Source organism: Sitophilus oryzae, unplaced genomic scaffold (genome assembly GCF_002938485.1).
Source record: "Sitophilus oryzae breed Bouriz unplaced genomic scaffold, Soryzae_2.0 scaffold_165_pilon_pilon, whole genome shotgun sequence".
NCBI classification, from domain to species: Eukaryota; Metazoa; Arthropoda; class Insecta; order Coleoptera; family Curculionidae; genus Sitophilus; species Sitophilus oryzae.
Window position 1 is genome coordinate 189,193 of NW_022146347.1, and position 27,082 is coordinate 216,274.

Below are 27,082 nucleotides of genomic sequence, written 5' to 3' on the forward strand. Positions count from 1 at the left end.
AACCGCTTTACCAATCTTGATGATTCTTTTTTTAAATGAAATTAAATCTACATTATCAATGTAGTATGTTGATTTGTTATGAAGTATTTTTATAGTGCTTAATGGCTATTTCTTTGTGTAAAACGACTAAATACTAAAACATACCTGAAAAACACCTACACACAATACCTCCAGAAATAAATTATTTGTCATTGTCAGTGGTGTGTCAGTTAGATTATATATTACGTTTTTAGATATTTTAGAGTGAGTTCATGCCGCCAGCTTTAGATACATAAATATTAGCACAAAGGTTCGTTTAAACGACATTAGTGAATTAGCTACACAAAGCGATTTTAGGAAATTCATCCTCTTAGAGAGTAAAATTATGTCGAACAATTTGTTGTATGAAAATTCCTTACTATCTGGTCTAGAAGAATGAAATCCTACAAAAAGAATTAGAAGAAATTTTTGAAATTCATCAACCAAATGGGTAATGTTAGTAAAAATTTATATAAAACTTGGTGACCTCTGGATTATAGACATAAAAATTGGCACAAAGGTAAAGCGAATTTATGAAATTTATACCCTTAGGGAGTAGAATAGGGAATGAAAGTGTACGAAAATGCAATACTATAACATTATAAACCAGACAGTATAAAATTTTATACAAGGGTTTATTTAGTGACATCATAACGAAATATATCTTCCTCAATTATCCTTCAAAGAATAAAAAGTAATAAGAGAGTATTAGTGCTCTTAATAAATAAAAAAAAAGATGAAAAATAAAAAACATCTATGCTCACTAGCTCTCTATAAAGAAGTAAAAAATCATTTAAATCAATGCATGAACGATTCGAGGTGTAACGCGAACGTAGTCGCTCGTAGAAAAAGCTAGTAATTTATTAAATTATTTTATTTAACTCATTAATTTTCATTGAAACGGAATTTTTGTAATTCGCCACTATATTAGTTAAAAACTAAGAAACTCATATCAAATTTAAGTTTTGCGATTTTGACTTATCCTTTTTACAAAATCTGAACACATTTTAAAAGAAAAAAAAGTTTTTGATAATATTTGTGTAGATTGACTACAAGTTGTATAACATAAATTTCTACGACCGGTCTACCTAGTGGTCTGCAGCATCGCCTTGTGGTGCAAACGTGGGCCTGTTAATCTGTGACGTGACGCACAACAGCCAAGAAAACAGAAGCGTGGCTAAGAATTTAGTAATTTAAAAAAAAGTCTTTTAGATACAGTAGTAGGTATTAAAAAGTTTTGTGTTTAAATGGGGTTTGCCTTTAACAGCTAAAAAATTATATCGTAAAGTGTAACTTTCCGTAAGAATTCTTTATCTGTCATTGATCATGATCTGTCATCACGTTAACCTGATGTTTTGTATGTTATTTTGTTTTTTTTTGAGGTTTCTTTGCTTGCTTGTTTTACGGATAGGTGCGATCGCATAATTATTATTGATAAGGTTTTATTTAATATTAACATTACTACTTTTTCAGTGAATCTTTAAATCTGTTGTTTTTTTTAAGTTCGTTATTTAAACATATGTATGTAATACACTCATATTAACACTAATCATATTTTTACGTTTTTATTCATCATTTTCAATGCCCCCCCGGTTGCATCTTTGTAAAGGACTGTGAATTTTTTTAAATAGGATCTAATATAAATAATTTTTACATCTAATTTGTTGTTTATATTTTGCTACTACGTAGAAAAAATGTTTATATTAAATTATATTAAATTTTGTTGTTAATAGGTATAACAAATTATTACTGTTATTATTATTTTTATTAAACCAGTCTTTGCTTAAAAACATTAAAAATCATTTTCCTACATCCAAAATAACAAGTATTATTGCAGTGTAACAACAGAATATTAATAAAAAAAATGCAAAATATATAGACATTCTATCCCTAACTAACTAAAGCCAAACAATAATATTCTTTGCTAATATCAACTAATACCAATATATGGCAACAGCGCCCTTCATAATGTATTTTCTGTGTAAATACTAGCACCCCAATAAAAAAAATAATGTGTCCTTATCTTTATATGACTCCGCAAAAAATCAAAGATGCCGGCTTCTTTCTAGCATTGCCACCGACCGCTGTCGGGTATCTCGGAAAGAAACCTACGTCGCCGGGCGACAACTAAAATCCAGTTAATATTTTATTATAATCGATCCTGACGAATAAATGAATTTCATAAATGAATGAATTTTATAAATGAATGGTTTTTGCTGCCGAATTACTAGAATACAATATTTCAAGGCAGATGACGCATCTATTCGATAATTTTTATTCGAATAGTTTTCAACGAATGGTTTTTACTAGCTATCGAATTATTCGAATGAATTGCAACTATCGAATGTTTCGATAGTATTCATTCGAAAGTTCCCACTACTACTATATACCTATATGCTTATTCACGTCATTTAACACGGAGTTTTATAGCTAAATAATTTGTGATTTAAAGAAAATGAGTTTTGTAGTCATTATAGAGCTATAAAGCTATAATTTAAGTTTTTTTATATGGTACTAGGTGTTTCCCTTGATTAGAACACCTTGTATTAATATATAGTTTTTTTCGTTTACAATGCACTCGTGGATGTGCATTGTGAATTATTTTGTCTTATTTTGTTATGATTACGTGAGCCTTAGGAACATAAAATTTCATACTAATGTATATGCAATCGGTAAATTAGTTTAGAAATATCGGTAGGTATGTAACGTGCAATATCATACAATACGATGAAAAAAAACGGCTTTAAAGACGGCTGGAGAATGACAATCGCCGATAATTTTGGCGAGGTCAAGCCCTAGACTGCACTTATTTGGCCCGTACTTTTTCTTATTTTTTTGGCTTAAGAAGGTTGTAATTATTTTTATATTGAGTAAAAATTCCTTAAATTCGAAAGAAAATATTTTTTTTTGAAAATAATATTTTTAAGTTTTTTTTCAGTTTTTAGTAAATGACGTCTAGAGATTGACCTCGAAATTATCATCAATTATTGTTCCCCAGCCCTCTTTGACGCCGTTTTTTCAGTCATACTGTATTTTACCAACAAAATTAAGTATTTAATCAATGCCAAAACGGAAGTGTAGTAACTGATAAAATGCTTAAAGTTTTGTCTTCGACTAAAAAAGAATAATACAAATCTGATATCGTTTGCAACTTCGGGTACGTCCATAGTGAACTGGCTTCCCGCTTCTCGCTTTATCACCGCAGACTAGCGGTGAAAAGTAGAGGAACAACAATATGCGCGTGGCCATAATGCGCCAGTCAGCTAGCTTCAACCGGCTTACACCGCTTTTACCCCCTTTTGCCGAAATGAATTATTATTTCTTTTTGTTGCTTGCCCGCTTCATCCGCTCAACAGTTTTATCACAGCCCCTTGTGAAACCAATTCAACTCCCTCGCTCTCCCAAACATAATCTATCCTACTCGGTTCATTTCTTAACTTCCAATAAAGGTTATGCTTTAGCACATTTAGCATAAGCTATTTACTTACAAAATTATTAAAATTAATTGATTTTAATCATAACCATCTTGTGTACATCTACTGAAAATTGCAACATTTTTAGTTAAACGGTTTTCAATTTCGGAAATATTCGTAAAATTTTTGAGGGTGAACTGTGAGTTGTGGATATAACGTATGATATTTACCAAATTTAAAATGAGACCGATTAATTTCATGAACGCGAGTAGTACTTTCTTGTATCAGTGTAATATGAACATTATTACTAGCTAATAAAAAGACATAATAGATCCCCACAGGATAGCTCCGTGGAGAATGACATTCCAGCTTCCTGCAAGAGGTTGTGAATGGCCACTGCTTCAATAGCGCAGGTTCACAAAGCGACCTGCCGCGAAATAAGCCGGCCACCAGAAATCCGGTGCACTATGGACGTACCTTTACGCAGTACAAATCTTAGTACTGCCCACAAAGGCAAAAGAGTATACTTAATACTTTTCAACTGCCCTTGAAAGAAAGAACAGAACATTTTCGGACTTTTGATTGGTGACGTAACCAAACCAAATCAATCCAAAACAAACCAATTTCTATGATTGCGAGCAAAGGCCAAGCTACGTTGAAACACCGGTTCCCATTAGAACACCGAAGTTAAGCGACGTAAGGCGATACTGGTGGATGGACGGGTGACCGGTTCAAAACTCTGTATCGTGCTGTTGTCCAAGGGAAAAGTGTAAAATCTATTGATACACACTGCTCATTCACGCCGGTTCGAGGCCGGATGAGATCGGATATCTCGTTAGTAAGAGTTGATTTAGACACTTCCTAAGTCGGTAGGCCATTGACCATGATATGACCGAGGACCGCGGTTCGGATTCCGAGTAAACAAAGTAGGCCCCGTCCAGATTAGCCCTGGCAGCAAAAAGGACACGTTAACTGAAATCTTTACTTTACTCTACTTTCTATGATTTCGCGATCGTCCTAAAATATTTTACTTTTTCTCCTAGATATACACTATACTATTTTTGTCAATAATCATCATATCAATAATAAATCATTTTATCAATAATCATAATTGAAGTTCAAAAACATTTTAAAAACTACTTGATTTCTTTCGCGCGCAGCTTATTGAAGATACTGGTATAAATATCAATTAATTTTTTAATTTCTACACTTACTACGATAATTACAATATTATTATACACTTATGTTCTTGGTACGAAATAAAAATGAAAAGAAGAAGTTGCTTTTTTACAACGTAATATTAAATATACGGCTGATTACATCTTACAATGGCGTAAGAATGATGCAGAATCATGTAAAGTCATTCGTCAATAATATTGCGAGCCGTCTTTCTTTGCGCATCATATTTTACAGCCGCAACTAATCAAAGTTATAGTACCGGCTGGTTATAATAAGCACCAGCTTTGATTACAAAGCTAATTTGTTTTTCTCATTGCTATACGTACCTCCGATGTGTCTACCTACCTGTAGACCGAGTACGAACTTCTTTATGTGTTTAAAGTTATTAAGTCTCCTTAAGTCATAAAATAGGTGCAGAAATAACAGAATACAAATTAACAGTCTAACTAACAGTTACTTGCGACCAATAAAAAAATTGTCAAGCATCAGTAAAAATGTTGAAATACAACACTAATTCATCACAATACACCAAAACAATTCACTTTTCCACTGGACGCGCGTTTTGCTAACCATGTTAGTATCATCAGCAGATTATTTACAACTAAACTAATATCTACAAATTGGGTATTAATATAGGCACTCAGTTGACCCAAGTGAGTCATAACTAGTGATGGGAAAAACCGATTAATTTCAATAATCGGGTACTCGAGTATCAAGCGATTGCAATAACCGAGTGATCACTCGAGCGAAATGTCGCTCGTATTTAAAAATACGGTTTTTTGTCCGTCGCATGTTGTAAGTACTCGTTAACGCGAAGCGCTAAGCTGCGTGCGCAGGGCACATATCCTTTCGGTAATGAACGGCAAGCAGTAAGCGGCGAGCGATTCGCTTGATCGCCTGATTCAGTTTATTTCGAAGTATCGTCGATGTAGGTCGTAAAATTTTGTCCCTCAGATACGCAAAAGATAAATATACCGGGTGCGTCTCAAAAGTGGCTCACCCCCTATAACTTTTTTATTTTTTCAGATAAAACAACGAGATTTGGTATGTTAGTATATTACATTAATTAGGATTGATTGACATACTCAATTCGGTTGCACCGGAAATGACTACAACTTTTGATTTTTAAATCGCACCCTCAGTATTTTTTTACTTTATTCGGTAGAAAATGACACTTTGAATAGAATGACATATTACATGGCAACTTTTGACATTTTCGCATATGGTTTATTTGAAATTGTAACATGCGGTTCATATAACGACAATTTGACTCGAAGTACCAAGTGTTTGGTATCAAATTATTCGTAAAAAAATTCTTTTTCGAAATATGCTAATGAGCCACCCTCGTTCCAATTGAAAAAAATTGAGATATGATCAAAAATACGATTTGGGCATCTTTTAACCGACCAGGGCAAGACACTAAAAACATTAGACGATCAAATCTATTTTTCCAAGGCTTCTTGATTAAAAATTAGTGTTTTTAACACAGCCATGGCACTCTATATTGAAATTCAAAATACAATTTGTTTTTAAGCGAATATGTCAAAAGTTGACATATGATACGTCAGTCTATTTAGAATGTCATTTTCTATCGAATAAAGTAAAAGAAAAGTCATTTTCGGTGAAACAGGAAGTGACAGAAAACAATTGAATACGTCAATCAATCCTAATTTATGTCATATATTAACATACCAAATTTCATTTTTTTATCTAAAAAAAATAAAAAAGTAATAGGGGTGAGCCACTTTTGCGACGCACCCGGTATATACGGCGTCGTATGGATTTGCTACCTGCAATGTATGTAGAAAATTCGCTCGGCTTTTTATCGAGTATGTCACATTAAAATCGGATTTCAATTTATTTCATTCTAGGATCGCTTGCGTTCGTCGCTTGGTACTCGTCATTTGCATCGCTCGTTCATAATTGAGCGATGTCGGTTATTTCAATTATCGAGTACTCCAGCGAATTTTGGCTCATAATTTACACTGTGTAAAAGTAAAAGTGTTTTAGTGTATTGTGGTGATTTAGTGTTTTATTTTGCTGCAATATCTTTACATGAAATCCATATAATACCAGACCTTTCCAGTCGAGGTGTATTATCTTTAGGATAACTTAATGGTTGTTGTAACTTATTATTAGCACTATACACAAGTTTATTATTGACACTCTTTTAAACATTCTTTTTAAACCAACACATGCACCATTATGCATCATCAAACGGTATTGAAATATATTTTGACGTATCTTTCTCTACTTTACACAATTTAAAAATCCTTTTTACTCAAATAACAGTAAATTACAACCTCCTTAAGGGCAACTGGCTATAAGTGCCATTAAAAAGTAAAGAAGAGTACGGGCTAAATGACGTCTAGAGCTTGACCTCGTCAAAATTATCAACGATTGTTATTCCTCAGCCGTCTTTGACGCCGTTTTTTTTTCGATCATATGGTATTTTATGCATTGTCGTAGAGCAAAGTCCTATTTGATAAATATTTTACATCTCCTGTAATAATTTTAATAATTATACTCAAAAAATGTAGAAGTTAATGTTTATTAATCTTGAAATAAACTATAGATAACTTTTCATAGACCCACTGATAAATAAACCATAAAAATTATAGTTATTTTTAATTCTAAACACTTTTTGATGCTTATCTGACACTTGGCGCACCTCGAACGTTATCTCTATCTTTTATAACAATTTAAAATCTAAACAAAACGACGCAAGATAAATCAGATAAACCTTAAACTCTTCGGATAAAAATTATGACTTTTTGGGCGTTTTTTTATCGGCCAGCAATAAAGACTTGAACCTACGCAATGTTTAAACACATGTTATTCGTGGTAAATAAAACTTTTTGGACCATATGTTACTGTCGGCTTAAAAGGCGTTATCCGAATGTATACTGTATTCAGATAATATTAGATTTAAGTTGTTTTTGTAATATAATTTTTCATGGCGCTACAATACAATTAGGTTTTTATTATTTATCCTCTAATCCATGTTCAGATTTTAGTGAGGACATTTTACGATTTTTCTGAGCTGAAACCATTTTATATTTTATAAAAAATAATTTTAGAATCGTGAGAAAAATACCTGGTGTTTATTTTTAAAAGCAACAAATATAGAGGGTTCGAAAAAATGGTAATACTAAGTGATTCGTTAAGCCAATTTTTGACTTTTCTGCCATGTAATTTGGGTGAAATTCTTTTGGGGTAATTTTTATTGAAATTATAGAACATGTACCGCGACATAACGTGTAATTTTTGTGCGGTTTTTGAAATTGCCCAAATAAAAGAACGCGCACGGTTTGAAGGAAACGAGGTGATGAGCAATACCTATTATTATTTTAAGTAGGTTTCTGGTTTGTATAATAACTTCACACCTGTAATGTCCGAAAAAATGCCCGTCGTGTCGATATAATTGTTAGGCCTGCTCCAGTTTTAAATTTCTTGTAGTATTGATACTTACCAGCATGTTTTTGTTCGTATCTTGCAGTATTTCACATTTTACCAGACGTTAAAAAGAGAAATTTAAAATTGGTGAATCTATTAATAGTAAAAATATTTCGATTTTATTTAATAAATACCTTCCCACATAGCAAAATAATATACCTAGCAGGTGCTTAGAATACACTTTTTTGGTATAAGAATATTGGAAATATGTTCTGAGCATGTGCTAAGAATTACACTTATATATTCTGGGGATGTGCTCAGCATAACCTTTTGGCCGCAAAAAGCATGTGCTATGCACTTGGCTTAAGAATGTTCTAGGAATATTTTAAAATATGCTGAGAATATCCTTGTTTTTATACGTATAGCATATTCTGTGAACATACTTTAAAAAATTAGGGAGGTAAATTTTGTTCAGCACAGGTAGACAGTTATGTCACATCATGACATCTTTCTCTAAAATATCCAAATAGATGTGTAAAGAAACTGTCTACCTGTGCTGAACGAAATATACTACATTTTTCTAGGTATCCAATGGAAATTTTAAATAATAGGAAATCATATACTTACAAAAACATTTATTTGAAAAATTAACAAGAATTTAAATATTATAACGTTTAGTTGCTCCTCCGTTAACGTCCGAGTTGCTCCTCCTGATTCTCAGCCAATCTAAAAAAGTATACCTATATCGTCTCGTAAAAGGAAAATAAAAATAATACACTTACCTTTCCCTTCTTTTATTTTTGTTTGAAATCCTTTCCTTGGCTTTAACAAGCCATCTTTTTATTTCTAATATTACTTCGTCCTCGCACGCATTTGCTGTTCGTTTATTGCATCTCACTGCATCTAAAAAGTTAGAATAAACATGCGTTTTTGAAACCGTCGTTGCTTTCAAATAATTAAACTAAAGGAATATGTCAACAATTTTTTGTGGGCAAAGTTCTTAAATTTAGAACTATAATGTGAAAAGCTATAAGAGTTGGGCACTTTAGACATTTACATACGTATTACATTACATACACATTATTACATATTTATCATTATACTCACCAATTACAACTTTAGACAGGGTGAGGTTAACAAACTTTCTTTTGCCCTTTCCGCCCTCCCAACTGTACAGTTGAGCAAATTCATTTGTCATTATCCGGTACATTATTTTTCTGGTAATTTCAGGAACCATGTTTCCCCCTAATCGACTAAGCTCTTTAGCCTTAAAAAAATGTGCTGTTAAAATTCCAAAAATAATAAAAACAACAGATAACAATGACATGCAGATGATAATAAAGACATATTTCTTACCAGTGCCTTGAAGTTTAATGGTTCAGTAATAAATTGTTCCAGAAGAGCCAACTCATCTTCGTTACTAACAGGGATCTTTTCTATTCCTGTATTGGAATAAAGATCCATGTCATTTGGTCTAATTGCTAATAAAGCCTCTATATTGTCCAGCTGCTCGTCCTGCCTTCCCAGTTTGGCCATTATAATACTAAGTTTGGTTAATACTTGTTTTCGAAATTCTATAAACCAAAAGTCACTATATTATTTTAATATTAATGTAAAGATACACAAAACAACCTTTTTCAGATGGTGCATTATCCCTTTCAAGTGGCTTTGGGAACTGGCATTGCGGTTGGGGCGAGGGGCTTAAGAAGGATGTAGTTGGTGAATTTTTTGGAGTTGCTACCTGAAGACTTCTACACTTACTGCCCATTTGTGATAATATCTAAACAATTTTAAGATTAATATTAAGCATTAATAAAAGAAAAATTTTAGTTAGTCATTTTATAAGTACCTACATTTTCACTTTCCCTCGCCTCCCTTCTTTTACTCATTTCGGTGTGTCTAATCTTAGGGGTTTTTGGGTATTCGGTTTCCGAATCTGCTTCTTCTTTTTCAGATTCACTGGAAGAAGTACACGGTACATATTTTAAATTTTTTGTCCTCTTCCTTTTTATTGTATCATTATTTGAAGAAAGCTCAGATGTTTCTTCTGCCTTCTGAGCTTTTCTTAGGGCAATATCATAGGAGGCTAAAAATATTTAACTAAGTATGATCCAAGACGTAAAAATTGATTTAAAATAAAAGAACAATATCAGAACACTTACCATAATCTCCCAATATTGTAATTGGGTAGTGTTGCCAATCCGGTCCAGGTTTGTCTCTTCTTTTGACGTATCCTGTTGCATTTCTGCTGTTTGGAGGCCATTTACACATGTCCTTGCTGTTTTCAGCTTGGAACAACCACGTGTTTGGGACAACGGCAACTGAGTCTTCCTCATCAAACGCAATAACAACCCAAGGTTGCATTTTTATATGGGGTCAACTAAGTCTATTAAAATTAAAATAAGCAAGGTCACAAGTGAGGTCACAATTATTGCACCAAAAATAAAAATAAATTTAAGTACAATTTTAAACACATCTAATATACACTCGAATTTGCGGACAACAAATACCATTTAAAACAAACTTATTTGTCATGATCTCCTAGATATATAGCTAGACTACCTATGTAATACAGTACAGTACGAGTATGATTGGACGGTAAGGTTGAGGGTATAATGTACAGTACCTACTTTTAAAGTTAAATTAAACCGATGCCAATAAAGGCGGTATCAAAAAAAGACACATCAGGAGTACCTTAATATTCCTGTTGTTTTATTTTTGTCAAAATAAAAATAAACATTCAGCATTTAGGTATACGTGATTAGAAAAAATCTTAAAATTTTACCCATCTGTAATGAAGTCATTCAGATGAGAAAAAACGTTTGGCTTAAATTTTAAAAAATCAATGTTTCTGATTGATAGTGTGTGATAGTGACTGATACTTCACATAAGAACTGGACACCCATTTTTATTTAAAGTTTGTTGTCACCCCTGTTTGAAATGTATTAAACAAAGATAAGCAAAAATGACGTAACTACAGATGGATAAAATTTTGTCTATACAAGTAGGTACAGGTACAGGGTACATGTTTACAGTTAAATGGACCCACCCATTCACTTTTTAATTTTGCCCTGTATCTTAAAAACGAAGGAGGCTATGAAAATTTTGTTTGCGCTAACTTTGGTTTTACAAAAAAATAGCACGGTGTCGCGAAAACCGCATCTCTATTTCAACTCATAAGCAAGACACCCCGTAAAACATACGAAAATGGGTGTTTCAGAAAGTCTGGGATTGCTTCAACTTTCTTTTTCAAATACCTACCCCATTTGTTTATTAGATTTTTGGATTCTCCTTACAATTCTGTACGTTTTATATATAACACACCCTATGCCTAAAGCCTAAATAGATATATGTAAAAAAGTGGAAAAAATTTAAACCTTAATAAATAAATAAAAAAATGTATAAAAAAAGTATAGAATTCTTAGGAGAATCCAAACATTTAATAAAAAATGGAGTACGTATTTGAAATAAAAAGGAATCATGCTCAGACCTCCTGAAATACCCTGTACAAATAAAAACAAGAAGTTAATGGGGGAGCAATTAAACTGTGAACACCCTGTATATGTATATTAGGCTTTAATACAATGAATTATAGGGAATGTTACAAAGTTGTCATCTACTTCATTAAATGGTAAAATTAACAATTTTGAATTAATATCTGACGCAGAAACAAACATTAATAAAGGGGATTCCTGTTTTTTAATTACCCAAATATTTAATAAAGAAGAATGACATGGCTTATTAAACAAATCACCAACTTTTTTATAAGGTTGTCCTACAATACTGAGCTTATTACTATTATCATAACATATGTTTTTTACCTCAAAAATGCTTCCATCCTTAAGCATAACGAACCTATTACCAAATGTATTACATGAAATGGTGAAAGAGTCACAAACCATTTTTTTATATTGTGGACCTTTGCAACCGGGTGCTAAAGGTCCTTCTGAGTGAACCTGAACACAATTTAAACTACTGGGCTTTACACATTTTTTGGTGTTTATTGTAAGACTATTTAATAAATTATTCTCTTCAGAAACCCTACGAATAACTTGTTGTAAAGGTTGATGAGCTTTTCTGACATATCTTAGTAGTTTTTGCATATAATTTTCATAGGGGAATGCACTAAAACTGTCCAGCGGACCAAATTTTTTACAACAATCTACCAAGTGAGACAAAGAATGAACGTTTAAAGAAAAAAAACCAATATCATAAATAGATTTTGATTTATCAATAAAACAAGTAATTAGTTCTTCAGCATATTTAAGCCAGGATACATCAAAAGCATGCTCACTAAGTAAAATTGAAATTGCAACCGAGAGTACTACAAAATTATTATAATTTTTTTTTTGCAAAACATTTTTTAAAACAACTGGTCCTGTATAAATTAAAAAGGTTCTTAACTCACTTGCCTTGTATCTTCTACTTTCAGTTATAGGTCTGGTTTTTCTACCAAATTCAATAGGTATAAAACGACGCATTTTTTTAAGTCTTTCATTTATTCTAATGACACTAGAAGCACGTAACTTATAGGGTGGTTTTCCGAACACAAAGCCATACTTTTTATGAGTTAAGAGCCTCTTTACTACACCTAAACATACTAGATGCATGTAATCGAGTGGCACATTTACAATTAAATTAAAATTTGGAATATTTTCAACTAATGATGTTCCGATATGATGCTCTTTATTTATTTTTTGCCGAAATGACCCATCTGTCCTTTTCGGACAATCGACCTGGGGAAAACAAACATATCTTTCGGCTTCTCCTTCAATTAGGCAATGGGTACATGAAAAATATCCTGTGGGGCCTTTTATTTGCAATAAGAATGATTTTGCAGGCATGTCACAGATAATCATTGATATCGTGAAATCTATTTCAATGTTTTGTATTGTAATTTTGCCATTAAGTCGCTGACACTCTTTGACAAAATCAGACATAAGTATATCTGGATGTTTAGGTTTAGCTTTTCCATAATACAAAGCGATAAGAAACACAATATTTTTTAATATTTTCAATGACTTAATGGAACCTAAAACTGGCCAAAAAGAACTGTCTGTACTTTTCGTTAAAGGCAAACCATCAACATTTATACCAAGTTCAATTGCATCCCCCTCCGCAATTTCAACATTATAAGCTCGAAATAAATAGTTTATTGATTTTTCGATACCAAAATAACAATAATTTTGGGATAAATTTATATTGAATAGCTTTTTAGAAGTCTCTAATAAAGTTCTAGCATCTGACGGAAACCTAGCCTGGGGAAAATTTTTGCAGAGCACGCCTTTTAGCAAACCATTTAGAACACAATGTGGAATTTTATTGCAAACAGCCCATTTTCTCAAATCAAAATGAGCTTGCTTGTAACTCAGCTCCGGGTGGCCAGGAGCTTTATTAATAACCTCATTTATATCCAGTGCAAGATCGGTATTTAATGTGGTTAACTGGGACTGCATTGGACGTTTAGGTTCAGGTTCACTTCTTGCACAATAAATAGTTGGACTTACTTCGAACAGACTTAAATCCTCGCCTAAATTAATATTATTACTACTCGATGGTTGAGAAGATGACAGATATGGAGAATTAGAAGCTGATTCTTCAAAACTGCTATTAAAAGTAAGCAAAAGTTCTGCTTCACGAGTTTTTTTAGCAACCATGCGTCTCAGCGAGCGTTTACTTTTTGGGTGGTTTTTGGTAAACATTTTCGATAGTTAAGCCGGTAAGCCTTCACCCTTAACCTAACTAAATAATAATATGAAGCTAACTTTAACACATTTTTTTTACTTACAAATCTCATTGATGAATACTTACGAAAATTACAAGTACAACAAGGCTTAATAGCCTAACGCTACGGATCAAACACTACTTTAAACCCAAAATATCTTTGTTTAAACCTGTTCGAAATTCAAAACATGCAAGCAAGACTAATGTAACAGTACAAACAACACCCCTGTTTATACTTAACTTTTAAATCACACAGAACACTATTATCGATATAACGTAAATTTATAAGCAACAATAAGCAACAAAATTGAACAAAATGCAATTAAAGTTCGGCCGGTTCGACGATTTTTTCTTTGGCGGCGACCGGCGGCGGCGTGTCGGTGGACAGCGTTGCCAGAATTATTTTATCTAACGTACTAAATAAGATCATTACCTATGAAAAGTACTTTATTTCATAAAAACGTTCTAGATAATATTTAAAAAAAATAAAAACCCATGTTCCATTAACAAAAATATACAAAAATTAACGTAAACATATCCAAAACGTAGTAAATCTAGAATAATTATACTAAACTGGCAACACTGTTTCGTATTAATCGTGTTGCAGCTTCGAAGAGTCGCGGCCAGAAGGCGCTGAAGCTAAAGTCGCGCGCGATTTGAAACCATGGTTGAATTTCACAATATCGCCCATTTTTCGGATAAAATAGCCAAAATATGCGAAATTTTGAGGAGGAAAAAAAAGGACCGAGCTGTTGTATATATCCAGCAAAGTATATAGCTAAATATAATAGCATATATAATATAAATATTCTTAGCATGTCGATATAATTGTTAGGCCTGCTCCAGTTTTAAATTTCTTGTAGTATTGATACTTACCAGCATGTTTTTGTTCGTATCTTGCAGTATTTCACATTTTACCAGACGTTAAAAAGAGAAATTTAAAATTGGTGAATCTATTAATAGTAAAAATATTTCGATTTTATTTAATAAATACCTTGTATACCTATAGAGTTTTAGAGATAAAGTTCGCTTCACATGGGACGTTTTTTTATTGATAGAAGAAATTTGATATTGGCGGAATAGAATAAAAATGACATAATTAAATTTAACCTGTTGCTCCTGGGTATCTGTCAACTATGACATTCAGTGTAATAAGTCCTAAGTTCGTAAAAACCGAATTTTAAAAAAAATTGGCCAAGTGCGAGTCGGGCTCGCGCACGAAGGGTTCCATACCATTCATTATCTATACAACATTAGACACTATATTATTATAAACTTTTTTTTCGATTTAGCTGAAATTTTGAATGCGCGTATAAGTAATTTAAAAAAAAATGAAGAAACATTACTAAAAATTTTTTTAATCATTAATAAATATGTAAAAAGTAAAAATAAATATGTAAAAATTAAAAAAAAACGATTAAAAAAAAGTCGCCTTGGCTAGGATTTGAACCTGCCTTACTACGGCATAGCAGCGTAAAGTCCTAACGCTTTAACCACGCAGCCACCGAGGACTTGAAAGATTCTATGTAAAATTCTTACTTAAAAGATAATGTCTAGTGAAAGTACTTTTTTATTTATAAACAGTTATTTAATTCTGTTTTTAGTATTTGTTCTTATAGCGGCAACATAGATACATTATCTGTAAAAATTTCAATTGTCTAGCTATAACGGTTCATAAGATAGACCTTTGTGACAGACGGACGGACGGACAGCGAGTAATAGGGTTCCCGTTTATACCCTTTGGGTACGGAACTAACGTTAACCTTTTATTAACCTTTGGGTACGGAACTTTGGGTACGAACCCTAAAAACTAAATTTGAAAAGTTGTTTCTTTTTTAATTTTACATAAGTTTACAAATTTTAAGTGCCTAGGTATATAGCGTGATTCACAGCGATGGTACGTTAGACGTTTATGGAGTAACGCTAATAGGATTTTTTTGAAAATTTGGATTTTTACATACCTGCTCCACGCTCCACCTACCTAAAATATTATCAGCGTTACAGTGTTGCCGGTTCATTTGAAAAGTTATAGCATGTTTTTGTTCGTATCTTGCAGTATTTCACATTTTACCAGACGTTAAAAAGAGAAATTTAAAATTGGTGAATCTATTAACAGTAAAAATATTTCGATTTTATTTAATAAATACCTTGTATACCTATAGAGTTTTAGAGATAAAGTTCGCTTCACATGCGACGTTTTTTTTTATTGACAGATGAAATTTGATATTGGCGGAATAGAATAATAATGACATAATTAAATTTAACCTGTTGCTCCTGGGTATCTGTCAATTATGACATTCAGTGTAATAAGTCCTAAGTTCGTAAAAACCGAATTTAAAAAAAAATTGGCCAAGTGCGAGTCGGACTCGCGCACGAAGGGTTCCATACCATTCATTATCTATACAACATTAGACACTATATTATTATAAACTTTTTTTTCGATTTAGCTGAAATTTTGAATGCGCGTATAAGTAATTTAAAAAAAATAAAGAAACACTACTAAAAATTTTTTTAATCAATAATAAATATGTAAAAAGTAAAAATAAATATAAAAAAATATGTAAAAATAAAAAAAAACGATTAAAAAAAAGTCGCCGTGGCTAGGATTTGAACCTGCCTTACTACGGCATAGCAGCGTAAAGTCCTAACGCTTTAACCACGCGGCCACCGATGACTTGAAAGACTCTATGTAAAATTCTTACTTAAAAGATAATGTTTAGTGAAAGTACTTTTTTATTTATAAACATTTATTTAATTCTGTTTTTAGTATTTGTTCTTATAGCGGCAACATAGATACATTATCTGTAAAAATTTCAATTGTCTAGCTATAACGGTTCATAAGATAGACCTTTGTGACAGACGGACGGACGGACGAACGGACAGCGAGTAATAGGGTTCCGGTTTATACCCTTTGGGTACGGAACTAACGTTAACCTTTTATTAACCTTTGGGTACGGAACTTTGGGTACGAACCCTAAAAACTAAATTTGAAAAGTTGTTTCTTTTTTAATTTTACATAAGTTTACAAATTTTAAGTGCCTATATAGCGTGATTCACAGCGATGGTACGTTAGACGTTTATGGAGTAACGCTAATAGGATTTTTTTGAAAATTTGGATTTTTACATACCTGCTTCACGCTCCACTTACCTAAAATATTATCAGCGTTACAGTGTTGCCGGTTCATTTGAAAAGTTATAGCATCTTTGTTATTTTAAATGGAACACCCAGTATATTATTAGATTTTTGGATAAAATAATCATAATCTCATAATTATTCTATTATACCAATCTATCTCTTATGGTTTTCGAGATAAAAAATCGTATGTTAGTATATGACATAAATTAGGATTGATTGACGTATTCAATTATTTTTTATTTTTTATCACATCCTGTTTCGCTAGAAATGACTACAATTTTTTATTTTTAAATGACTCCCTCGGTAGTTTTTTACTTTAAATGATAAAAAATGACACTATGAATAGATGTATGTCAATTTTTGACATTTTGATTGTATGTCAATTTTTGACATTTTCGCTTAAAAGAATCGTATCTAGGCTATGTTAAAACACTAATTTTTAATTAAGGTACATTGGAAAAATATATTTGATCGTCTATTCCTTTTCGTGTCTTGTCCTGGCTGATTAAAGCATACCCAAATCGTTTTTCTTATCATATATCAAATTTTCAAATGGAACGAGGGTGGCTCATTAGCATATATTTAGAAGTTGTAGCCATTTATGGTAAAACAGGATTGAATACAAATCAATTGAATACGTCAATCAATCCTGATTTACGTCACATACTAACGTACCAAATCTCGCTTTTTTTCTATGAAAAAATAAATAAGTTATAGGTGAGTCATCTTAAAGAAATAATTCTTTATATTTTTTTAAGAATTGGATAAATAATAGATAATTGAGAATTAGATTATTGTAGAAAGAGTAGGTATGTGTAGTTGCAGCAATTGAAGCATATATAAAATTTTAATCCTATAATATTTGTTGCAGATGTTAAAAAAAGCTTAAAAACTAGACTATTGATTATTATAACTCTTTTTGACTGTTAAGCTATAGGTTCATACACAGGTAATTATCCCTAGTACAGTATTTAGATATTAAAATTGCAAAGGCAGGTTAAAATCGCAGCAATTTAAAAATCGCAATCGCAGTTTCAATTGCGATTGGAGAATCGCAGTTTTGCTCATCTCTACAAATCATACACAGTATTGATTATCGGAGTTAATATTGTCTTTATTTATAGTTGAAAATTTAATAAGTAGATATTTATATCCATAATTTGTTTACCGCGGAATTTAATCCTGAATTAACAGTAATGCAAAACCGCAGTTCTAAAGTATCATGCGCAATCTGTATCGTATATTTAGACCACAAAAGGTGTAAGTTTACAAGATTTTATAAAAGTAACTGTATCATTTCTTTTGAAAAAATATACCTTTCGTTCTATATTTCAACATCTTACCACCTATAGAAATTGCATTCTCTCCAATAAACCAAAACTGGGTTGGTAAAATTTTTGTAATAAATATAGTATCACAGATAAAGTCTGCAACATACTGGACTTTGTTTTTATTTATTGGGTTAGGTATGGACTTTTTTGAAAATCAATTTTTTGCTGCCGTTACTTTTTAGAAAATCAAAAAGCTAATTGCACATTCTCATAGCCACTTTATTAGGGCTATCTGATTTTTATATTTTCAAATTAGTTGATAATTTGTGAGATACTGAGGCCAACTTAATTTTGTTTAAGTACGGACCTGCATTTTTTATTTTATGTTTTAAAAGAACTCAGTCTCCTGAGTACAATGATATGCTACACTTTATACTTTTTTTGTTTTGGGTACCTTAACAACAACAAAACTATTTAAATATTATTTAAAATAATTTCAAGTCCGACTCAAATTATTTAATCTGATTATATTCGTTACAAAAATATTGATGAGCGCTAATTAACATTGAGTAAGGAAAATCGAGCCAACTGAAAGATTAAAATAAATAATATCCAGGTCAGGATTTTAAAGTTATTATTCTTAACTTTTTTTATTTTGAATTTGAAATCTCGATGTGTGCGATCTAATAATATGCATAATATTAATCGTAGTTACTATAATTAAATCAACTTCTACAAACTAGTTTCTATTGCTCTACATGTTCGAAAGGGTTACCACCCTCCCTATTGCATAAATCTATTTTTCATTCAGTTTTATTTATAGCTCTTTGAACTTTCTTCTTTTACTTCCGAATGCATTTTGTACTCTTTATTGTAAATGTTGAGATGTATTGATTTCACTTTTACAAATGACGTCAAGTTATGCCCACCCCCCACCCACCCCTTGGCGACAGGTCCAGGAACCTCGCTGGCCATTATACTGCTCTATCATCTTCCGGGGAAATGATTTGATTGTTTATATTATATTATATTTATATTATTTTTTATTCTCTTATTGCATTTGATTTGCCGTATTCAATATTTTACCACACGTCATTGTTAAGTTTGAAAGCTTATCAATATTGTAACAACGAATAGATTAAATATTTAAAAAAACAGAGCAAAATATAAACTGTGGCATATCATTGTACTCAGGCGATCGAGTTCTTTCAAGACCTGAAATAAAAAATTCAGGTCCGTATTTAAATAAAATTAAGTTGGCCTTTGTCTCTGTACCAGCTGTACCCAACCAAATCTCACAAATAATCCGCTAATTTGAAAATCTAAAGCTCAATCAGATAGCCCTAATAAAGGGGGTATAAGAATGTGCAATTAGTTTTTTGGTTTTCTAAGAAGTAATGACAGGAAAAAATAAAATAGATTTTCAAAAAAATCCGTTTTTGATGGCATCTTAATGAACACCCAAAAGCGCGACATTGCCTCAATTTAACTCTGTTTGTATCTATTACGGTTACCGAGATACCAATGCTCGTACATCGAATTTGAAACACCCTGTATATTCAGATTTTGATTTAAAACAAACACTAAGTAGAAGAAATACTACTATCAACTTTCGTTTTCCCTGTCTTATCTTACATCGAGTTTTACTTTGTCTTCTACATTTCCAAAACGACCGATACGATTTATGTACAGCTTTGAGAAACGTTTGCTGCTGCAGCTAAGCTATAATTAATACGTCCTTCTGATAGATCTCCTTGCTATTGCTCGTATGTCGATAATTAAGAGACGACAGCCACACAGGATGCAGATAAGCCATAAAGAAAACCTATTTTTCCACAGATAGATCTATTGTAGAAAGTTTAATGCTACTTAAGGATGCCCTACAGGTAGTGTGGCAGTGGATAATTGTTTCGATTGCTTCTGTTCCCCATGTTGCGTAAGCTAGGTGAATTTTATTTATTTACAGACTTACCGTATGATCGAAAAAATAAACGAATACTGCTGTATTAACGAAAACCTCCTTATATGGAGAGTTAAGGTTTTTGTTGTTTTTTTGTTTCTAAATAGGGTACTCTATATGAAGAGTTCAGAAGTGAACTGGATCCTAGAAAAGTCCTAGAAAATAATTATACAGGGTGAGTTTCCTACGATGTTCTCTATGGGTATCTCGGAAACTACTGGAGATAGAGAGTCGGTTAAACGGGGAAAGAATTGCAGTTTTGTGGGGTCATAAATATGCGCCTTTCAGATTTTTGAAAAAGTTCGTGGCTTACTAGATATTTAGAAAAAGAAACAAATTTCGGCTATTTTAAAAATTGTCCCTAATTCCATTATAAGCTATTTTAGACAAAAAGTTTTCAGATAAAAGTTGTAGATAATCACATCCTTAATGAGATTGTGTCCTCCGTTTTTTTCTAAAGCCTGTCATTTTTGACATTTGACACAAACATATGTTTTTTTAAATAGAAACCATAGTTGGCTGTGACTTTATAAAAAGTGCCATTTTTTAAGCTTTTCAGCGATATAAGCTATAATATGTTTTCTTCGAAAAATTATCGAGTTATAGCCAATTCTTATCATTTTTAAATAATTTCACTTAGTTAGCCATGGAAACAATCGTCTTTACTCTTATAAATGTGAAGCTGCCACATCCAAACTTTCTAAATTAAAGTAAACAAAAATTGTAATTATGAATTTTTCAAATGAAGAAAAGCGTGTAAGATTATTGGTTCAACTTTTCTTGACCATACATTTTCGAGGATACGTTGACCGGTGAATGTTATGTTTTTTAGAGAACGATTTTCAAGACTTGTTAGAAAAGTTAAATTTAGTTATAGCCAATTCTTATCTTTCTTGACTAATTTCACTTAGATTGCATGGCATTCTTATTCTTTTGTGATTTATAACTTATAAAAAGTCAGAATATATTACTAAACGGTTCTTTAGAATTTACATTACACAAACTAAAACTTAAAAAAATAATATCGCTGCAGTCACTGCATACACTTTAAGTTATTTTAGAAAATGTTCAAAAAATCTGCCATTGTTTTGAGAGTTACATCTTTTTAAAACTGAATTATTACCTATTCTCACAAAAGGACCGGTTGACTTAATTAAACTTCTCTCGTACCGCCACTTCGAGTGCCTCTCTTAATTCATAAGTTCTTTTGTAAACCTTATTTTTAACCATACCGCATAAAAAAATCTAAAATTGATAGGTCAGGTGATCGAGGAGGCCCATGCACTTAGTCCACCTCTTCCTATCCCTGAGTTTGTATTATTATGATATCAATAATTTTTAACATTTCTTTCATTATGTGGGGGAGGGGGGGCATAATGAAAGTCATTATGGAAACACTCTATTGATGCGCGAGTATCTTCATTTGAGAAATTCATATTTACAATTTTTGTTTATTTCAATTTACAAAGTTTGAATGTGACAGCTTCACATTTCTGAGAGTAACAGCGATTGAACTTGTTTCCATGACTAACTAAGTGAAATTGTTTAAAAATGATAAGAATTGGCTATAACTCAGTAATTTTTCGAAGAAAACATATTATAGCTTATATCGCTAAAAAGCTTAAAAAATGCCGCTTTTTATGAAGTCATGGCTAACTACGGTTTCGATTTAAAAAAACATATGTTTGTGTGATATGTCAAAAATGACAGGGTTTAGAAAAAAACAGAGGACACGATCTCATTAAGGATGTGATTATCTACAACTTTTATCTGAAAACTTTTTGTCTAAAATAGCTTATAATAGAATTAGACACAATTTTTAAAATAGCAGAAATTTGTTTTTTTCAAAAAATCTAATAAGCCATGAACTTTTTCATAAATCTGAAAGGCGCATATTTATGACACCACAAAACTGCAATTCTTTCCCCATTTAACCGACTCTCTATCTCCAGTAGTTTCCAAGATACCCATAGAGAACATCGTAGGAAACTCACCCTGTAGACAAAACGAAAGTTAAAGTTTTTTAATGTTACTTAATTAAAATAAAACAATCTGGAGAAGGAGACTTGGCACAATGCTTTATTTTATTTTAAATTGTATAACTGCAAACTAAAGTAACTCAAAATACAGCTGTGGTAATTTTTAAGAATGTTTGTTTATACTTTTTTGGACTTGAATCAAAAATAAAAATATTTGAAATTTTAAATATAAATTGGTTCATCGGTACATTCTTCTTCGTCATTAAGGGATTTGTTGACTTCATATTAAAAAAAAGGAAGATCTTTCATGTATTGCCTTTTAGAGTGTGTTACGTTACGTCTATTTGAAATGACAATATTTTGTTTCCTCGTGCAATTTTATTCATATCAACATGTCAGATATCTATATAATTTATAAGAAATTATATATTATATAATTATTTATAAGAAAAACAGCCTAACTGATTGATGAAGTAATAGTGAAAATAATAAATCAAACTATATACTTCAGAATCGATAGAATCAGACCTTTTAGATGAGTGATGATCTGATTCGCTTGGTGGAAATGGTTCAAACTTTGTTTCATTTGCATTCATTTTATCAAAATAAAAAATATAGCTCTATACCTTAGCATGTGTGTTAAAATCGCGCACGGCGTTAAATTTTATGGACTTGATCCAGTTAATCCAGTTCACTTCTGAAAGGAATCAACAGATTATTCAGAAACCAATCAGAAACAGGCTATAGCTGCTTAATGCGTGAAGTATGACTTGATTCATTTCTCTATTGGAAAAAACAATATTTTATAAACGTATAAAGACGATTATCTTAAAATAGTAGGAAATTGAACTTCATCCATTTTAATTCTGGCCACTCCATATAACTGTCAGATATACACTGGTTTATGGCACGAATGGCTGCAGTCTCGGCGCACTCAGTGACGCGAGATGTTCTGATGTTTCCTCATTTTCCCCACAAAATCTGCATTCGCCGTTGTTTCTTAGCTTCAATCTACCGAGGTGTTCATTAGGAACTGCTGTTAAAGACCCCTGATAATCCGAAGATCGTTCTTACTTAAATAAAGGAAAATTTTTGATTTTTCTGGTCGTAAGTTTTTAGAAATTTCTTCGAGGATCGTAGACCGTTGGTTGGAGGATTATGGGAATCCTCCCTGAGGTTAAGTATGGAGTCTTCCAGGTTCTTGAGTTCTGCTTTAAATTGGTTTTCACTCTGGGGAAGCAGAATGGTTCTTGTCCAGTTAGTGGAGTGTTTGCTCCTTTCCTAGCTAGATTGTTTTCTTTTTCATTTCTTTCTATTCTTTGCTGGGCTGGCACCCAGAGTAGGAAGACTTAATTTTCTTTACCTAATTTGTTTATTTTCTCTAGCCATCCTTTGATCAACTTCGAGAGAGGAAACTATAGTTTATTATAATCCCCAACATAAATCAAGAGAGGTGTTTTTACTCTCTCTTCTCATTTAGTTGAGAAATATACGTGTATAAGTGACATTGAAAATAGAACACCCACTAAATATTATTTAATTTTAATAAATGTTTGTAAGCATGTTTATTATTGTATGGATAAGAAATTACACTAGTTTTTGTGCTATACATGTTTTTGTTAAAATTCTAGTCTTCCAATATAGACTCGGCTTTCGCACAGTTTGTTACTTATTCTGCTACATAGTAGTTGCAGGCGTTTTTCTGAGTTTATTATAATGCCTAGAATACGTAGACGTGCCAATTTTAGACAATTCAGTGATTTTGATAGGGGTCGGATTGCAGGTTTGCGGGAGGCAGGATTATCATTTTGAGAGATTGCTGATAGGAGTGTTTGCACTGTTGCTAATTGTTGTAGAGCTTACTTTCAACAACACCATGAACATCGTGCCAGAGGTACAGAGCGTCTAAGATTAACCACTGAGGGTCAAGATCGCCGTTTAAGGCAATTAGCTGTCAGAGACCGTTCGGCCACTTCCCGAGCAATTGCTAACCAATGCTGGATGTGAACTGTTTACCGACGAATTCGGTCTTTTGGGCTGTTTTCTTTTCGGTCTCATTGGTTTTTACCATTGACCTCTGAACATCGACGACACCGTCTAGAGTGGTGCAGAGCCCGACAAGAATGGGACGCAGAATGGAATGCTATCGTTTTTAGTGATGAGTCGCGATTCTGTTTGGGAATGCACGACGGTCGGGTGCGAGTGAGAAGATACCGTAGAGAAAGACGGAATCCACAGTTTTTCATGGAGAGGCATGTAAACCAAGTTGTAGGACTTATGGTTTGGGGAGCAATCGCATATGGTAGGTCACCTCTATATTATTTTTTTGAGGTAATATGGCAGCCCAACGCTATATTGAGGAAATTGTGGAAGCTCATCTCTTACCATACTTACGAACACTCCACGATCCTATATTTCAACAAGATAATGCCCGTCCCCATGTTCCTAGATTAACTGTGAACCACTTACATAATGCCCAAGTTAATCGCCTACCCTGGCCACCAAGATCTCCAAATCTCTCACCAATTGAACATGTATGGGATATCATGGGTAGGAGACTGACAAACTTACCGCATCTTCCTCAGACACTAGAAGCTCTTCGGCATGAGATACAGTTAACATGGAATGAAATACCACAAGAAGACATAAATCATCTGATTAGTTCCATGCCCAGACGGCTCAACGAATGTATAGAACATCGAGGTGGTCCAACATATTATTAACAAGGACAAGGTAACGAGCCAATATTTTCACTCCAAATTTTGGTCATTTACGCCTTTTGTCAACCTACATTCATGTACAAAATATTATTAAAATTAAACGATTTTTAGAGGGTGTTCTATTTTCAATGTCACTTAGTATACCTTCATCTTTTGAGTGACACACTTTGTATATCAATGTTGGTTATGGCGTTTTTTCTTAAAATGACAGAATAAAATATAGAAAACTTAAAATGCAAAAATTGAAGAAGTATCGTATCGATATTTCGATATTTGGATTTTTGAAAAATATCGATATTTTAATATGTCGATTTTTTCGGACATCTCTACAATATATACTTAAAACAATTATTGTCTATAATCAACGTTAAAACTGAATTATAAGATACATTTATTTTTTGTTAGACAAACCGGAGATAATTGTTTTAGTATAAACTTACTAATTAAAATTATATTTTAAAATTTATAGTTTCCTTATTATATTTAATTTATTAAAACAAGTATTCATTCATTTATTAATAACTTTTGCGCAGTCCGATACGGTTCACTAAAAAACAATATACAGGGTGAGTCTTAAATAGCGCAAATATTTTTACGGGTAGTAACCGACCCCAGAAACACGCCTATAAGGTTTTTTAGCATTTTTTTTTAAATCTGGAATTTTCTTTTTGGATTTTTTTTTCATTTTTAGTTAGAAAATAATAATATGTTCATAATATGGCGACATAGGTGGTAGATTAAATTTACAATAAAGAAAATTCAGAAAAGATCCAGCGGTTCTCAAAGTATAAGCGAAAAATCTTTTTTTTAATTTTCAAAGTAAAATAACTCGGTTATTTTGTATTTATTTGAAAAACGATAAAAAGAAAATATGTTTCTTTTATCGGAATCTACCAGCCCTGAAAATATTTGCACATATTTAAGACTCGCCCTGTATAATTTTTTAAAATTAGTGTTTAGTTTATTGTCAACGAATAAACAATAAAAATGTTAACATGTATCTAATAGTTTAATAGAAAATATCGATATTTTAATATATCAATGCTTTTCGACGTCTTTACAATGTGTCATTATCATCATCATTTTCAGCTGATTTCATCGACCATTTCCAATTATGGTGTAGCCACCCTTACGTATTTAGATACTCTCTTTGTAGTTCACCCATTGTTGTCTATTGTTGGTTATGCTGGCCCATGTTTCAGGTCTAAGAATATCATGGTCCTATCTCAGGGTTTGGTTTTCCTCTAGGTCTCTTAATACCTTGTGGGTACCATGCTGTAATTTTTGTGGTTCATCTGATGTCCGTCCTTCTTGCCAAGTATCCTGATTTGACTCTGTGGATGACATCTTTTACTTTACAGTCATCTATTACTTTACTTTACTCTATAGTCTTTTGTTGTAACAACTCTATTCTTTTACGGTCTCTCTTGATTATTCCAAGAATATTTCGTTCCATTGAGCGTTGTGCGACCTACAGTTTCCTTATGATGTCCATTTTAAGTATCCAGGTTTCGCATGTATAGGTCATGACTGGTAGTACACATTGATCGAATGTTTTCTTCTTTAGATAGAGTGGCATTCAAGATTTAAATATGATTGAGTTTCTTCCATAAGTACTTCATGCTAACTCAATTCTTTACAATATGTATTTATAACTTAATTGATTAATTGATTGTTTGACAAGTTTAATATTAATTGATTGTTTGACAAGTTCGAGATAATTATTTTAGTTCGAACATTTCCCGAAATACTAATTATTATATTAAATATTTTCTTATTCCCATAATTTAATTTTGTTTTAAAATATTATAGTTTCCTTATTAGATTCAATTTATTAAAACAAGTATTCATTCGTTTATTAATAACTTTTGCCCAGATCGATACGGATCGTTAAAAAGCCATAATTCTGTAAAATTAGCATTTTCAGTTCGTAACTCAGCGAATCAAGGATAGGAAATATAAAATGCGGCCGGCTTTATGGCATTTTAGGAAATAATTTAATCGGCGCGTTTTGCTATTCGGCGCACAAATCGACATATATTTAACCGGAGCGGCGTCAAGCCGAAATAATTATCGAGTGAAAATATATCCGATTGCAGAAATATGCAAATTAATTTAGCTGGAAGTAGTTGCTGCTAATTATTTCAAGGTTTATCGTTTGTCTGTCTCTTTCTCAAGAAGCCGAAGAAATTTGTATAAACCAGTGGCGCTCTCCAACACAGATGGATTGCTATCTCAGAGACCATTTATCTGTGACTGCCAAAATGTATACTTAGCTAGTTATAA

At 32.2% G+C, this 27,082-nt stretch overlaps 2 protein-coding genes across 3 annotated transcripts in view; one reads left to right on the forward strand and one right to left on the reverse strand.

Annotated features, from left to right (window-relative positions):
• The window catches only part of LOC115880875 (ras-related and estrogen-regulated growth inhibitor-like), a 404,377-nt gene that overhangs the window by 136,788 nt on the left and 240,507 nt on the right, over positions 1-27,082 (forward strand). The gene's annotated exons all lie outside the window — the stretch shown is intronic.
• On the reverse strand, positions 8,209-14,503 carry LOC115880874. Of its 2 annotated transcripts, none has more exons than XM_030898197.1 (8): positions 13,971-14,503; positions 10,169-10,392; positions 9,860-10,092; positions 9,639-9,786; positions 9,363-9,580; positions 9,114-9,273; positions 8,789-8,909; positions 8,209-8,732 (listed from the first exon to the last, which is right to left on the reverse strand). In XM_030898197.1, the coding sequence occupies exons 2-8, from the start codon at positions 10,368-10,370 to the stop codon at positions 8,696-8,698; spliced, it is 1,119 nt and encodes a 372-aa protein (XP_030754057.1). In that variant the 5' UTR covers positions 10,371-10,392; positions 13,971-14,503; the 3' UTR covers positions 8,209-8,695. The 2 variants fall into 2 exon arrangements, with proteins under 2 accessions (XP_030754057.1, XP_030754058.1); XM_030898198.1 differs by having other exon boundaries at positions 13,818-14,503.

Coding starts and splice junctions, on each gene's coding strand:
- LOC115880874 (XM_030898197.1), bottom strand. CDS start 10,370: ATGCAACCTTGGGTTGTTATTGCGTTTGATGAGGAAGACTCAGTTGCC. Junction 10,093..10,168: donor TACAATATTGGGAGATTATG/GTAAGTGTTCTG, acceptor AAATATTTTTAG/CCTCCTATGATATTGCCCTA. Junction 8,733..8,788: donor AAAAATAAAAGAAGGGAAAG/GTAAGTGTATTA, acceptor ATACTTTTTTAG/ATTGGCTGAGAATCAGGAGG.